The 15,257-nt window shown below is 35.3% G+C and overlaps 1 protein-coding gene across 3 annotated transcripts in view; it reads right to left on the bottom strand.

Moving 5' to 3' along the window:
- Nucleotides 1-15,257, bottom strand: part of LOC131162391 (BEACH domain-containing protein B) — a 147,477-nt gene that overhangs the window by 59,082 nt on the left and 73,138 nt on the right. For all 3 annotated transcript variants that reach the window (XM_058118827.1, XM_058118828.1, XM_058118829.1), the window contains 3 exons: nt 3,064-3,555; nt 2,815-2,973; nt 2,521-2,670 (listed from right to left, as the gene is read on the bottom strand). In XM_058118827.1, the coding sequence (XP_057974810.1) occupies nt 2,521-2,670; nt 2,815-2,973; nt 3,064-3,555 (801 nt within the window). The remainder of the gene's footprint in view (nt 1-2,520; nt 2,671-2,814; nt 2,974-3,063; nt 3,556-15,257) is intronic.

The following is a 15,257-nucleotide window of genomic DNA, read 5'->3' as shown; positions in this document are numbered from 1 at the left end:
ATTTGAAACGCAGGCCTAGTAGAACACCTATGAGGAGTGAGTTAGTTATGGTTTCTAGCATAAAAACGGGTAGGGGTAAGCCTAAAATAACTTGGAATGAAGTAGTAAGAAGGATTTAATAGCCCTTAATCTAATAGAGGAAAATGCTTTGGATCAGGTGAATTGGCGGAGAAGGATTCATGTAGCCAACCCCACCTAGTGGGACTTAAGGCTTCTTGTTGTTGTTGTAGACTGAGAATTGACAAAGAGAACTAGAAACTAAGAAAAATAGGCAAGAACTTGGAGAGAAGTATATTTAAATAAGAAGGCAGTTATAATCCCATAAGAACTGGAATTATTGGGCTTAAAAATGAGCAAGGAAGAGAAGCATCAGAATGTAATTGTTTTTTTTTGTTAATCGGCTCTTTACTTAGACGTGTTGGTTGAAAAATGGAAAGCTTGGTTGAGGGAGGAAGGGAGGGCCTCATAGCCCTACTAAAAGGCCCAGGAACAGCCAGCCGAAAGCCCTCGTTGTTATAATACTGTGGCCTAACTCCTTCAACACTGGCAGGCCCAATACAAGAAGGTCCATCTATATAATTATGCAACTCCAGCCCACCCAAACTACTACCTTATTCTCTCCATCTCCCAGCAAATTCAGGATGGATTTAAAATTGGAATCCTGAGATTACTGCCCAACAAATTTCTCCTTCCAACTGACTTCTCCAGCACCATCTTAGTCCACCATCTGCAAATTCTGGCAAGAACTCCCAACTCTTTTCCATTACCAATTGAATATTAGCTTTGAATATATCCATAAATGTTAGTTTTTAATCTCTGAAACACAGACCCCCAATTTTGAACTCTCATAACATCAAACAAACCAAACTTCCTGCATTTCGACTGCCTCTACTGCAGAATGTTCTTTGGTTACCCTTTTAAAAATACATCCAGTTCACTCAAAAATTCCACCATTCAAACATCTCACCACCACCTGGAATTTTCAGTGAAAATCTTCCCCCAGAATTAAAAAATAAAATTCTCCATTAATTTTCTAAATTGGTTCTTTTTTCTTGTTCTATTCTCTCTTCCTTTGTTTGGGGGAATATTTTTAAGGAATGAAGCAGGCATTTTTGGTGTCAAATTGCTGTTGAACCAAGGGAGTTGTTTCTTGTGCCTGGAAAGAGTGAAGGAAGGAGCAGCTACAAATTCTATTAGAATTTCTGAAGGAAAAGAAGCGACGGGCTGGTGGAATTTTTAGAAAGCTTTGAGAGATGTTTCCTCTTGTAGGGGAGTGGAGCTGGAGGAGAAATCAAGAGGGTCCATTCTGATGTGATTGTGGCTCAAGGAACATCAGCAGCTGTGAGGAGTGGAGACGCCATGTCTTCCAGTGCCTATTTTACGCTGATGATCTGCATCAACCGTCAGCAATGGATTCAGGGTTTCTGGTGAGGGTCCAATCAGAAATGGCAGACGGGATGGCTTGCTGAGGCTTCAAGGAAGAAATCAGGGGAGAAGTAGTGACTTGAAGGGGTGAACCCCTTCAATTCAAGGAGATAAACTCAAGGAGATTTGGGCCTTCAATTCTTGGTCCTAGTTAAAAAAACATCCTTTGTGCTTCAAAATAATTGTGAAAACACGTACTAGCTTAATCATGAGGGAAGAGTCACATCAACCTTACATCTTAATCAATTAGCCTCTTTCCATGTCATTACAACCTAGACCAGCTCTACAAGATTAACCGGATTATGCCGTATGCCATAAACAATGGTGGTTTCCAATTCAATTATCTTGCTTCCACATCTCTCCCCTCACTCTTGCCTCAAAATCTCCATAGCTCATTGGACATTTTCATAACTTTGAAGATCTATACTAATTTTCTAATGAAGAAATATTTTACAGAATCAAATTATAAATATTTGAAGTTATAAATAGTAGGATTGAGCACATCCTGCCCCACCAAAATCTATAGCAGATATTAAGGGTGCTACTCAAACCCCTTGAACTACAGCAGCCCAAGCACCACATTTCAATTGCGACTTGACCCATTCAATTCAGTAGTTACAGCAACACCCATAAGCCTTTGTTTCACCTAACCATTTTACCTAAGCATATGCAATTAATATTAATTTAGTTTTTTTTTTCCACTTAACCCTACGAACATTATCACATGAGCGAAAGTTACGTTAAGAATTTCAGCAGCAACACCCCTTCATGGAAAATTCTGCATCAACTAGACAAACCTACGATGGTGACCTCCTTTTCAATGCATCCATTATCAATTCCACTTTAACGGCTGTGCTGCATTTGCATATATATTGGTTCTAATCATAATGGGCATAAATAAACAAAGAATGATTAATCAAGTAATAACTAACTCAACATCTGTTTTTTGCAGAAAAAAAGAATCGCAGCACTAACCACCACCTCCCCCGCAGCCCTCAGGCCCCCATCCCTCTCCCTCTTCACACCCAAAAAATATATGAAACCCTAGAAAAATAAATAAATAATAAATAAATAAATCATTAATAAATAAAGCACCTTTGAGGCATCATTACTTGTAAGCAGACTGATCAGGGTTTGAAGAACATTTAAAACCAGCTTCTCTCCATTCTCCACATCAAGATTTCCATTTAATAAAGAGACAACATGCAAAAAGCATTCTCCATCACGAAACAATGCCTGATAGTACTGAAGGAAAATGCATTTGGCAAGATATTAGAACATATAAATAATGATAAAGCCAATCTGATAATGCGAAATTTACAAAATATTAAAATATTAGAAGTATGACACTATTGAGAGTGAATAATACATCACATTAAACAAATATACCACTTGATCAGTTAGAAGAATATCTCTCATGCCAACCAAGAGATCAATCGATAGTTCAGCAAAACATTTTTCCCGTTCCTTTATTTGAGTAAATGTCTCCAAGTACTTAGAACATAACTGCAGCTTTGCCCTTTGGTCTTCCTCAGATAATGGTGCAATCTGAAAATGTTATATTTAGAGTTATTTCAATGGCACTATTGAAAAAATGAAGAAAGAATGTATCAAACAGGTAAGACCATAACAGAATACCTTCATTAGGTCAAGAATATGTGTAAGCACTTGACTTCTCAATCCTTCTTCCCAAAATAAATCAAACAAACAGTCAATGCACACAGAACTATGTAGGACAAGACTTTTTGCTCCGTCTGCGGAAGAGAAATATTCTGAAAAGAGCTCCATGGATGTTTCCATGCTTTTGAGCCAACTTTGGGCTGTCTTGGTTGAGCTAGATCTTTGAAAACCTGTCTCGAATGAGCTAGATCTTTGAAAACATTGAGGGTATACTGATTCCACATAAATACTCTCCCCCGAAGGACCAACTTTTCTAGCCCTTTTAGACTCTCGTGCTTGAATGCAAGCAACTGTAAGCACCCGAGGAATAGCATCAAGTGTCTTGAAAGAAGCAATTGTTTTCTCAGATGAAAGCTGTAATATACAGAGCAGGCTCTTGGCAACAATGGCAGCAATCTCAGGACTACAAGCAGATTGCTCAAGGGCATCTAATAAAACAGAACATTCAGGCTGCCACGTGCAAAAATAGAGGTTAGCAAAATTTGTAAAAAATATATTATGGGTTAATGAAAGCCTTTAACAGAAGCAACTAGGGTCAAATAAGAAAAAATATTCCTGACAGGAGCCGTAGGAAACAGAAAGCAGAAGGTTCACAATAACATACCGTAAAACAGAAGTGTAGTTCCATGCAAAGGTCATAAGTTTCTACATGTTTAGGTCTTATCTGATCCTTCAAAACACACACATCCATTCATACGCGTGCATGTACATTTTTCAGAGCATGAAATGCTCAAAATTCTGATTTTCTTGATTTAAATTATCCTCTTTACGTTTTTTTTGTTTACTAGAGTTTCTAATGTCATACAAGCATAAAGGGCAACAAGCAAGGTCTTAAATTTCGATTTCGACTCAAATTTCAAAGCTCCAAAAGTATGGAAATTTTGACGGAAATTTTGATTTCGATGTCAATTTCGATTTCGATTTGAAAAAATAACGGAAACTAGTAGTAAAGCATGAAATTATTTGTGAAACTTTAGAAAAGGTTAACAAACATAATAATATAAGTTTTAAGACTAATATATTACAAATTAAATACATCTATGTTTTGTATGAAGTGGAAAAGTCGTAAAATAGTATGTGTATCAAACATGCTTGTAAGATAATGTACATTAAACATATTCAGTTAATGCAAATGAAATTCATAAATCATTTAAAAATTATTTATTATACAAATATTGATAATTTAGACATGAATGGTTAAACAAAATATTACTATAAGTTTATTTTTTCATATAATTTCAAAAGCACTTGTGATAACCTTTTGTTTCAATAAAATAAATAAAATAAATTAAAAGAGAAATTTCACTTCACTCATGAATCTCAAGTTTGAATTTCGACAAAATTTCATTGCATAGTTAAAATTTTGACAAATTTTGCTAAAATTTCGAAGTTTCGAAAAATTTCAGATGATTTGTTGAGATTTCGACAGAAATTATGCAAGACGGAAATTGACTGCCATTTCAATTTCGAGGGTAACGGAAATTGGAAATTTCAACAATTTCGTGGAAATTTAAGACCATGGCAACAAATTTCTGCATGCATCCAACAGTAGAAATTTCTCTAGACTAAGGATCCATTTAGTAAAACCTAGTGTTAAATACTGAGATTGAATGAAACTCTGAAATTGTGAACTGGTCCCTAAATGATTCCGACAGGTCTTAAGCTAGGAAGGGTCTTAAAAGTGCATTGCAAAGGTATTGGGAGAAGTAAAGGGAGGACCCCATTGGAGATGTGCTATCATTGCTCTCCTTTGGACCTTTTGGATAGAAAGAAATGCAAGTCTTTTTGGGCTCAATTCTTTTGGGTTTTTCAGGGTTTACTTTTGTCAAATCTTCAGAGGAACTAAAGGGGAGCATTATTGTAACCTCTTTTTTAAAAGGAAAAAAAAATCTTTAGGAGGACCCCTAATCTTCCATCTTGGTGTAAATTCTTCTCTTTCTTGTTAATAAATTTCTTTTTCTACTAAAAAAAAAACAATTAGAACACCTACAGTCCACTAAATTGGTTCAAACCTTGAAGATAAATTCATTCAGAAACAATTAACTGCAAAACAAAATACCCTAGTTATCAATTTAAGTTCAATAACCCCAAGCAGAGGTTCATTTATTCTTCAAAAACTTCAACTATCAAGACCAACGACAAGTTGTTGAATTCCATCCTTTACCGTCTAAATTTAAATGTTAAAAGATTGGATTTGACAAACAAAAGAAAGAAAGAAGCTGAAAGAGCAGGGCAAGAATGCCTAACCAACACGAAAAATAAAAAATAAAAAATAAAAAAATAAAATAAAAACAAGATGAAAACTTTACCACAGCACAAGGCAACAACAAAGCTCTTGCAAACCCTTGGAAGCTAATTTGTTAGACAAAATCATGTTTCTTGCCTCGCACTCATTTGTTTGGGTTTTCTAGGGGGATGTTGCTGCCCGACCTTCAAAGATATTGGAGAACAGCTGTTTTGTAATTGATTACACTCTTATATAGTTATTTTTTCAGACATCTTGTTCTCCTTGTATTGCACCACCTTTTATTTTTTATTATTTAAATAAATTAATTCAAATATTCTAGGAAAAAAGACAATGTAGAAACAAATGCAAACAAGTCCCCCTACTTTCATAACAAAGCAGACACAAATCAACTACATTAAAGAAGCGTTCTTTAATGTAGTTGATGTGTGTGTGTGTGTGTGTGTGTGCCTCTGAAAAAATAAAATAATTAGCACCTGATGCTAAAAGTCAAAAATGAATGCTTCTTTAACGTAGTTGATGTGTGTGTGCGAGTGTGTGTGCCTCTAAAAAAATAAAACAATTAGAACCTGATACTAAAAGTCTAACATGAATGCCTCTTTAACATAGTTGATGCATACATACATACCTGTATATATATAAATATATATGAGTTCAGCTAATTTGGGAGGTACTCTCAGCCGTAATTCACTTTCTCCTTGTTGTATAGCTAGGTGAGCTTTGGTAAAATTAAGACTGAAGGCCGTTCAGCTTGCGGCATCTTTCAAAATTCTCGAGAATGTGAATGCTCATGGCATCACATTCTCACATTTGGTTGAGCATGGGAATTTGATGTGGCAGGAATGCTCACATTCCTAGGAATGAAAGGATTCCCATGACATATAGACATTCTATTCCCACCTCCCCCTGTGGATAAGTTTTATGGGAATCCCATTCCCATAAGAATCCTACTTTTTGTATCAAATTTTGCTCTCACTATTTTGGCTTTTGGACAACTATGCCCTATAATATAATATAATCACACTATTATTACAACTAAAATAATAAATTATTAATAAAATAAAAATAAATATTTTAAATTGGTATAGATATTGATTATTTTTAATTATAAAAATATATATACAATATTTTATTTAAATACATAAATTATTTTTAAAATGTCTACAAAAAAGTGTAAATATTTCTATTAGATAACATTTTAATTTCCTATTAAAAGTATAACAACAACAACAAAACCAAGCCTTAAGTCCCACTAGGTGGGCCGGTTTTATGAATCCTTTTCAGCCAATTTATGCGACTATGGACCATTTCTTTTGATAGATTCAAGGATATTAAATCCTTACTCACTATCTCTTTTCAAGTTATTTTGGGTCTACCCCTACCCCTTCTACTGCCTCCCACAATAACTAACTCACTTTTCCTCACTGGCACACTATGTGACCTATGTTGCAAGTGTCCATACCATTTGAATCGTCCCTTCCTTATCTTCTCTTCTATAGGAGCTACACTCAACTTACCGTGAATATGTTAATTCCTTAATTTATCTTTTAGCCTTATACCATTCATCCATCTAAGTATATTCATGTCGACAACTTTTACTTTTTGGATATTATGTTTCTTTGTCACCCAACATTCTGATCCATATAGCATAGTTGGTCTTATAGATGTCCTATAAACTTCCCTTTTAACTTTAAGGGTATTCTACAATCACAAAGCACACTTGAAGTACTTCTCCATTTTACCTAACTTGCTTTAACTCTAGTCATTACATAATCTTCAATTTCTCCTTCAACTTGCATAATAGATCCAAGGTATCGAAATCTACAAGTACTATTTATTTCTTTATTGTCAAGTTCAACTTTGTCTCCAATATTCCTCCTATTACATTTCATATATTTTGTTTTATTTCTACTTATCTGAAAGCCTCTAGTTTCCATAGCTTCTCTCTATAATTCTAACTCAGTCTCTACTCCATCCCTAGTTTAATCAATTAATACAATATCATCTGCAAACAACATACACCATGGAACCTCCTTTTGAATACTCTTAATCAGTTAGTCCATCACTAAATCAAAAAGATAAGGGCTCAAAGCAGATCCTTGATGTACACCTAGGGTGATTGGAAATTCTCTAGTTTCTCCATCTATAGTTCTTTCACTAGTCAATACTCCATCGTACATATCCTTAATGACATCAATATACCTACTGCATACACCATTTCTTTCTAAAACCCACCATAGAACTTCACTAGGTATCCTATCATATGCTTTCTTTGCTTTCTTTGAGTCAATAAATACCATATGCAAGTCCCTCTTTTTTTTCCAAAACTTTTCCATTAAACTTCTTAAAGATATATAGCATTTGTGGTAGATCTCCCAGGCATAAAACCAAATTGATTTTCTGAGACCTTCGTTTCTAACCTTAATCTTTGTTCAACTACCCTTTCCCATTATTTCATCACATGACTCATAAGTTTAGTTCCATAATAGTTACTACAATTTTGAATAGCTCCTTTATTTTTGTACATAGGTACTAAAGTGGTTTTCCTCCATTCATCAGGCATTTTCTTAGTTTTTATAATTGTATTAAATAAATTAGTTAACCATATAATTTCGTTATCACCTAAGCATTTCCAAACTTCAATTGGGATGTTATCCAAGCTTTGCCATTTTTCATCTTTTTTAGTGCAAACTTAACTTCGTTAACTCTAATTTTGCGAATAAATCTCATATTTTTAGTATTTTCCTCAAATGTCAAATCTAAGTTTAAGCCTTCTATTTGGTTTTTATTAAACAACTTATTAAAGTAACTTTGCCATCTTTCTTTAATGTTTTCGTCCTTAACCAAGACAATATCCTCCTCACTTTTTATACATTTTACATTTCCTAAGTCCTTACTCTTCCTTTCTCTAGCCTTAGCAAGTTTAAATATATCTCTTTCATCTTCTTTTGTATCTAATCTATCATACAAACTATTAAATGATCTATATTTAGCTTCACTAACGGCCTTTTTTTGCAGTTTTTTGGGCATCTTTATCCCACGGTCCCACCACCAACTTTCTTTGCTATTTGAGAATCTTCCCCTTTTAAAAGTGTAATTTATTAAATAAAAAGTGCTATTGTTACTATATTATAAAATTTAATTTAGTAATCAATGCCTAGACACTATATTGCCTTCAATTATTTCGGTTAATCAATTATTAAGTGTTAAAATATTTTATGTTTATAATTGTTCAAATTAGGTCAGATTGCCTTCGCTATTACTAGCTGCTTTCAAAACTTGTATTTAAAGGAGGAATATTATCGAGTATCAACCGATGTTAGAGGGGTTGGATTGAAATCCAAGTTTTGTTGATTGGAAGAGTTAGTTAGAGAGAACCTTTTAAAAGCAAGAAGTGAAGCAGGTGGTTTTTGGTATGGATAGGGATAAGGCCCCAGGCTCTGATGGGTTTAACATAGCTTTTTTCTGAGATTGTTGGGACATTGTTAAGGGAAATTTGTTTAAAGTTTCTACTGAATTCTTTCGAAAGGGGATTTTAAGCAAAAGCATCAAATCCTCTTTTATTGCCCTGTTTCCTAAAGAGTCCAGATCTATTAAGGTTGAGGAATTTAGACCTACTAGCCTTGTTTCTAATGTTTATAAAATTATCACTTATGTCTTAGCCAATTGAATGAGTGAGGTACTCCTTGACGCTATTTCTACTACTAAAGTACATTCGTGCTGGGGGAGGCAATAATAGATGCTATACTTGTAGCCAATGAGGTGGCAGAGAATGTTCACAGGAATAAAAAAGGGGTTTTGTCTTTGAAGTAGATTTCCAGAAAGCCTATGATACAATGAGTTGGAGGTTCTTGGATAAAACCCTTGAGAGGAAGGGTTTTGGCAAGCACTGGCATCGGTGAATAGGGATTGTTTCTCTAATTTGTGGTTCTCAATGATCGTTAAAGGTGAGCCGAAATATTGGTTTAGAGCTTCTTGGGGTATTAGACAAGGTGACCCTCAATCCCCATTTCTCTTTGTCCTTGTAGTTGGTGTGTTAAGTGGGATGATGGATAAGGGGTTGCCTAGTTGGTTAAAGGTCTAGAAGTAGGGAGAAAGGGAATGGTGGTTTCTTATCTTCAGTTTTCTAACAACACCATTTACTTCCTTGATGAGCATAGCCCTTTCTTTAGAGAAATTTTGGGCATTCTTAAATTTTCAAGAGGGTGTCGAGCCTTGAAATTCATATGAGGAAGAGTGGATTAGCAACTTTGAATGTGGTCGAGAAGCGAGCGAGGGAAAAGGCCACTAAAGTGAGGTGTGACATTCTAGATTGGCCTATGACCTACTGATCCCCTTAAGGGGTAATCTTAGAACAATGGATTTTTGGAATTTGGTAGCGGAAAGGGTGACAAAGAGGTTAGATGGTTAGAAGGGGGATATCACTTTAGGGAGTAGAATAACCTCGATCCAAGCTTGTCTTTCTAGCATTCCATTAAATTTCTTATTTTTTTTTAGGATTCTGATGAAGATTTCTAACAAGCTGAATAGAATCATCAGACACTTTCTGTGGTCTGGTAAGGAGGATCACAAGGACCACTTAGTTAGCTAGGGTGAGGTTTGTAGGTAAAAAAAGGCGGGAGTGTTGGGTCTAGGGAAGTTGGTGTCTAAAAACACAGCTTTTTTCACTAAATAGCTATGGTGCTACCCTCTAGAAGAATCATCCCTTCGGCATAGAGTAATAAGAAGTAAGTTCGGGTTGTATGAGAATGGGTGGGATACTAATGTTAGTTTAAGATGTTCTTCGGATAGTCCATGGAGGTCCATTTCTCATATTTGTCCTTTCATCCCACACACTAAACTTGAGGGAGGGAGGGGCTCTCACATTCGTTTTTGGAAAGACCCTTGGCTGGGTAATGCATCCTTCTCCATTCATTCCCACATCTTCTTCGACCGAGCTCCAAGCAGAATAAAGTTATATCTTTCTTTCTTCGGGATTCGAGAAGCTCATTGGTTTCCTAGAATCTCCATTTTAGCATACCTCTTAACGATAAGGAGTTAGTGGAGCTGTCTTCTTTGTTATCTTTATTGAATGGGAGTAATCTTTCATCGGGGAGAGATGTTTGGTTTGGCCTTTGGATCAGTTGGGAGTGTTTTCTTGTAATTTTATTTTTTAATTCTTGACTCGCTCCAATTCTTCTTCCCACTCTATTGCTTCATTCAAAAGGCTAATGCTCCTCCAAAAATTAAGTCTTTCACTTGGTTGGTTGTTCTCAATAAAATTAATAATAATAATTTGCTGCAAATTAGGAGACCTATGAAGGCTCTGTCTCTATTACAAAAATTCTGAGACGGCTTCTCAACTTCTTTTGCACTGTGGATTTTTCTGGAAGATTTGCAATATGTTTTTTTGGTATTTCTAGATAGAGCTGGGTTTACCCCACTTCGGTTGGTAAATTGCTAGCTATTTCTTTCGAAGGCTTTGGTAGGAGAAAGGATAAGGAAGTCCTATGGCAGTGTGAAATATACTTGCAGTTTTATGAGGGTTATGGTTGGAACGTCATGCAAGGATATTCAATCGGCAGAAATTAAATGGGGTGCTGGCTTGGAAAAAAAAAAAAAATCAAAAATTCAGTATTCGGCCTAACTGTGGCACACTGGTTAGGGTTTTTTCAAAGGAATTAGTTTCCACAATTACATAGAGATTCAAGAAACATTTTGGAATGCTGATTTTTAATTTTTTGGTATTTTTACTTGTTTCTTTTTCTGGATTTTTCCAGGCCTTTTATTGGGAGATGTCTCATTCTCCCTTATGTAAATTCTCTTCTTTTGCTATTAAAAAAATTAATTGTTGAAAATTTTAGGATATAGATTTAATTAAATATGTAATTTTAGTAGGTTTTTGGTTGAAAAATATAATTTTCTTCATATATTAGTAACACGCATGTCAAGGATATATAATGGTCATCCTCTTAAAATACCTGCCAAGATTCCCATGTTGAACCAAACATTGACATGCGAATCCCGTCTAATTTCTAGGAATCTTACCACGTGAACCTAACAAAAATATTCCCATGAGGCAGGAATCCTATTGCTAGGAATGAGATTCCCGAGAATGCCATTCCATGGAAATACTTTTTACACTGCGAACCAAAATACCCCCAAGTATTAAATATTGAATTCAAATATGATCCTGTCAACCACTTTTGAACTCAATTTGAATGGCTGAGTGAATCTAAATACTAAAATAATTAAAATCTGATTTTTTCAACCAGTGATAAATTATTTTAACTGTTTGGCATCAATTATCCGAATATGTGTTCTTATTCAATTTTATCCTTCTGAACTGTCAAGAGCATGACTATTTGATAAATAAATTAACATGCAATTGAATAAATAAAAGTTCGTAATTTAAATAAATACATTTTCTCGCCATTTATACAATTAATAGTTATAAATAAAAAAATTTATATTATATTGTTAGACAAAAATAAAATTTATTTTTTTAATTTTTCATTTTTCATGAGGGATAAAATTGGGAAATATCTCTAAATTTCTCACTTACCCAACAGACAAATTTGGAGAAAATTAAGAGCTGCCAGCAACCACTATGATCTCACAATTTGTATTACATTTATACATCCAACCTCTTAGAGAGGCTTTGAGATACCACAAAATCCAACAAACAAAATCCCATTGTGGTTGTTTGGAATTTTCCATAAACTTATTCACCACCCACACAGCAAAAGATCTGTTAGGTCTAGTGATAGTCAAGTAAATCAACTTGCCAACGAATTGCCTATAATGGTGTTTGTCTTCAAAGTCCTATCCCAAATGATTTACACAAATACACCCTAGAAGCATCCAAGGACCAAGAACGAGAATTCATTCATAAAGAAATATGACAATTATTCAGCAATTTTTTCTGGTAACAAAAGACGATATGTTAGACAAAAAGAAGAGAAAGTACAACATGTGGGCATAAAGAACAACAGCAGCAGCAGCAAGCCTTAAGTCCCACTATGTGGGGTTGGCTACATGAATCCTTTCACGTTAAATCACACAATCAAAAGCATTTTCCCCTATTAGATTAAGGGCTATTAAATCCTTCCTCACTACCTCATTCCAAGTAACTTTAGGCCTAACGCTACCCCTTTTCATGCTATAAACCATAACTAACTCACTCCTCACAGGTGCTCTACTAGGCCTCTGTTTTAAATGCCTAAATCATCTAAGTCGCCCCTCCCTTATCTTGTTTTCAACTAGTGCTATGCGAAAATTTTTTGCGTATACGTTCATTTCTTACTTTATTTTTTAGTATTAAACCACTCATCCACCTTAGCATACGCATCTCAAGAACTTAATTCTTTGTATACGTTTTTTCTTAGTTGCCCAGCATTCTGAACCATAAAGCATAGCTAGCATTATAGCTGTCTTATAAAACTTTCCTTTTAATTTTAAAGGTATTCTACAATCACACAACACACCTAATGCACTCCTCCATATTACCCAACCTATCTTAATTCTATGTACAACATCTTCAATTTCCCCTTCACCTTGCATGACAGATCCAAGATATCAAAATCTATCAATGCTATTAATCTCTTGGTATCTAGTTTAATCTTCTCTCTGTTGGTACTCCTTACAGTATTGAAATTACATTTCATAAATTCAGTCTTAAAAGATAGTGTTGTTGATGTAAACAGAGTAGGGGATAGAATTATAAAAATCGAGATGATATTAGGCCAAGAGATAATAAGTATCATTAGTGCTTATGCTCCTCAAGTAAGTTTAGCAGAAAATCTTGAGAGACAATTTTGGGAAGATATGGATAGTATTATACAAGGCATACCAGGGACTGAGAAAATATTTATAGAAAGAGATCTGAATGGACACGTTCCAAGGGATAATAAAAGTTATGAGAGAATACATAGAGAATATGAATTGTGTAATGCACCTACTACTTTTCAATGTTGCATGATGAGCAATTTTTAGTGACATAGTTGAAAATTGCATGGAAGTTTTTATGGATGACTTGATTGTTTTTGGATCTTTTTTTGATGCATGCTTATTGAATTTAGGGAGAGTGTTGACTCGTTGTGAGAAGGAATTGGTTTTCAATTGGGAAAAATGCCACTTTATGGTACCTTTAGATATTGTCTTAAGGCATATTATTTCTTCTAGAGGGATAAAGATTGATCAATCTAAGATTGAATTAATTTCTAAGTTGCCTACACCTAGGACAGTAAAGGATGTGAGATCCTTCCTTGGTCATGCGGGCTTTAATAGGAGGTTCATACAGAATTTCTCCATCATATCTAGACCACTATGTGACCTCCTAGCTAAAGATGCCCCATTTGAGTGGACACAAGCTTGTCAAGAGGCTTTTAAAATGCTTACTGGCAAGCTTACCTCAGCACCCGTAATGCAGCCACTTAATTGGACTTTACCATTTGAGATCATGTGTGATGCTAGTGATTTTGCTGTAGGTGTTGTTCTTGGACAGCAAAGGGAGGGGAAGCCTTTTGTCATTTACTATGCTAGTAGAACTCTAAATAGTGCTCAGATGAATTACTCCACTACAGAAAAAGAGTTGCTAGCTGTAGTGCTTGCTTTGGATAAGTTTCGTGCTTACTTGATTGGTGCTCCTATTAATATTTTCACAGATCATGCAGCCCTTAAGTACCTTCTTACAAAGAAGGATGCTAAGGCGCAACTAATACGGTGGATTTTACTTTTGCAGGAATTTGACATCACCATCAAAGACAAGAAAGAAGTGGAGAATGTACTAGCTGACCATGTCTCAAGGCTCACATTTGAGGACACCTCTAACAACTTGCCAATTAGGGATGATTTTCCCGATGAGCATTTATTTTCTATTACTTCTCTAACATGGTTTGCTCATATTATGAATTATTTGGCTGCAGGTGAGATACCAGTGGATTGGAGCGCTCAAGACAATAGGAAGTTCATGACTGAGGTACGTAATTTCTATTGGGATGACCCTTTTCTTTTCAAATACTGCCCTGACCAAATTTTAAAGCGTTGCATCCCTGATGAAGAGATTGCTAGCGTCTTAGAATTTTGTCACTCCCAAGCTTGTGGGGGCCACTTTTCAATTAAGAAAACCGCTGCAAAAATTCTGCAGTGTGGATTTCATTGGCCCACCTTGTTTAAAGATGCAAACATTGGCCCACCTTGTCTAAGGATGCAAACATTTATTGTCGCTCATGTGAAAAGTTAGGAGTTATGTCCCATCGTAAAATGATGTCTTTAAACTCAATTTTAGCGATTGAAATTTTTTATTGTTCGGGCATTGATTTTATGGGACCATTTCCTCCTTTTGGATATCAATATATTATTGTGGCAGTAGATTATGTGTCAAAATGGGTAGAGGCAGCAGCTTGCAGGAGCAATGATAATAGGACGGTAATTAAATTTCTCAAAGAGAATGTGTTATCTTGATTTCGTACACCACGTGCTATCATTAGTGACTGGGTACACATTTTTGCAACCGTTCTTTTGCAGCTTTGATGAAAAAATATAGGGTGGTACATAAGATCTCCATTGCCTACCACCCCCAAACAAGTGGACAGGTAGAACTTGCAAACAGGGAAATTAAGCAAATTTTAGAAAAAACAGTCAACCCAAATCGCAAAGATTGGTCTTTGAGATTAGTTGATGCGCTTTGGGCCTACCGTACAACTTTAAAAACTCCCTAAGGCATGTCACCTTATAGGCTTGTTTTTGGAAAGCCTTGTCACTTAGCTGTGGAGCTTGAGCATCGAGCTTATTGGGCAATCAAGCATTTCAATTTTGACATGAGAGAAGCAGGTAAGCTTAGAAAATATCAAGTGACCGAGTTAGAGGAAGAAATGATGTTTATGAGAACTCTAGAATCTATAAGGCTAAAATGAAAGCATTTCAT

This window comes from Malania oleifera, chromosome 8, assembly GCF_029873635.1.
Source record: "Malania oleifera isolate guangnan ecotype guangnan chromosome 8, ASM2987363v1, whole genome shotgun sequence".
Taxonomy (NCBI): Eukaryota; Viridiplantae; Streptophyta; class Magnoliopsida; order Santalales; family Ximeniaceae; genus Malania; species Malania oleifera.
This window is presented reverse-complemented; position numbering and strand designations above follow the sequence as displayed.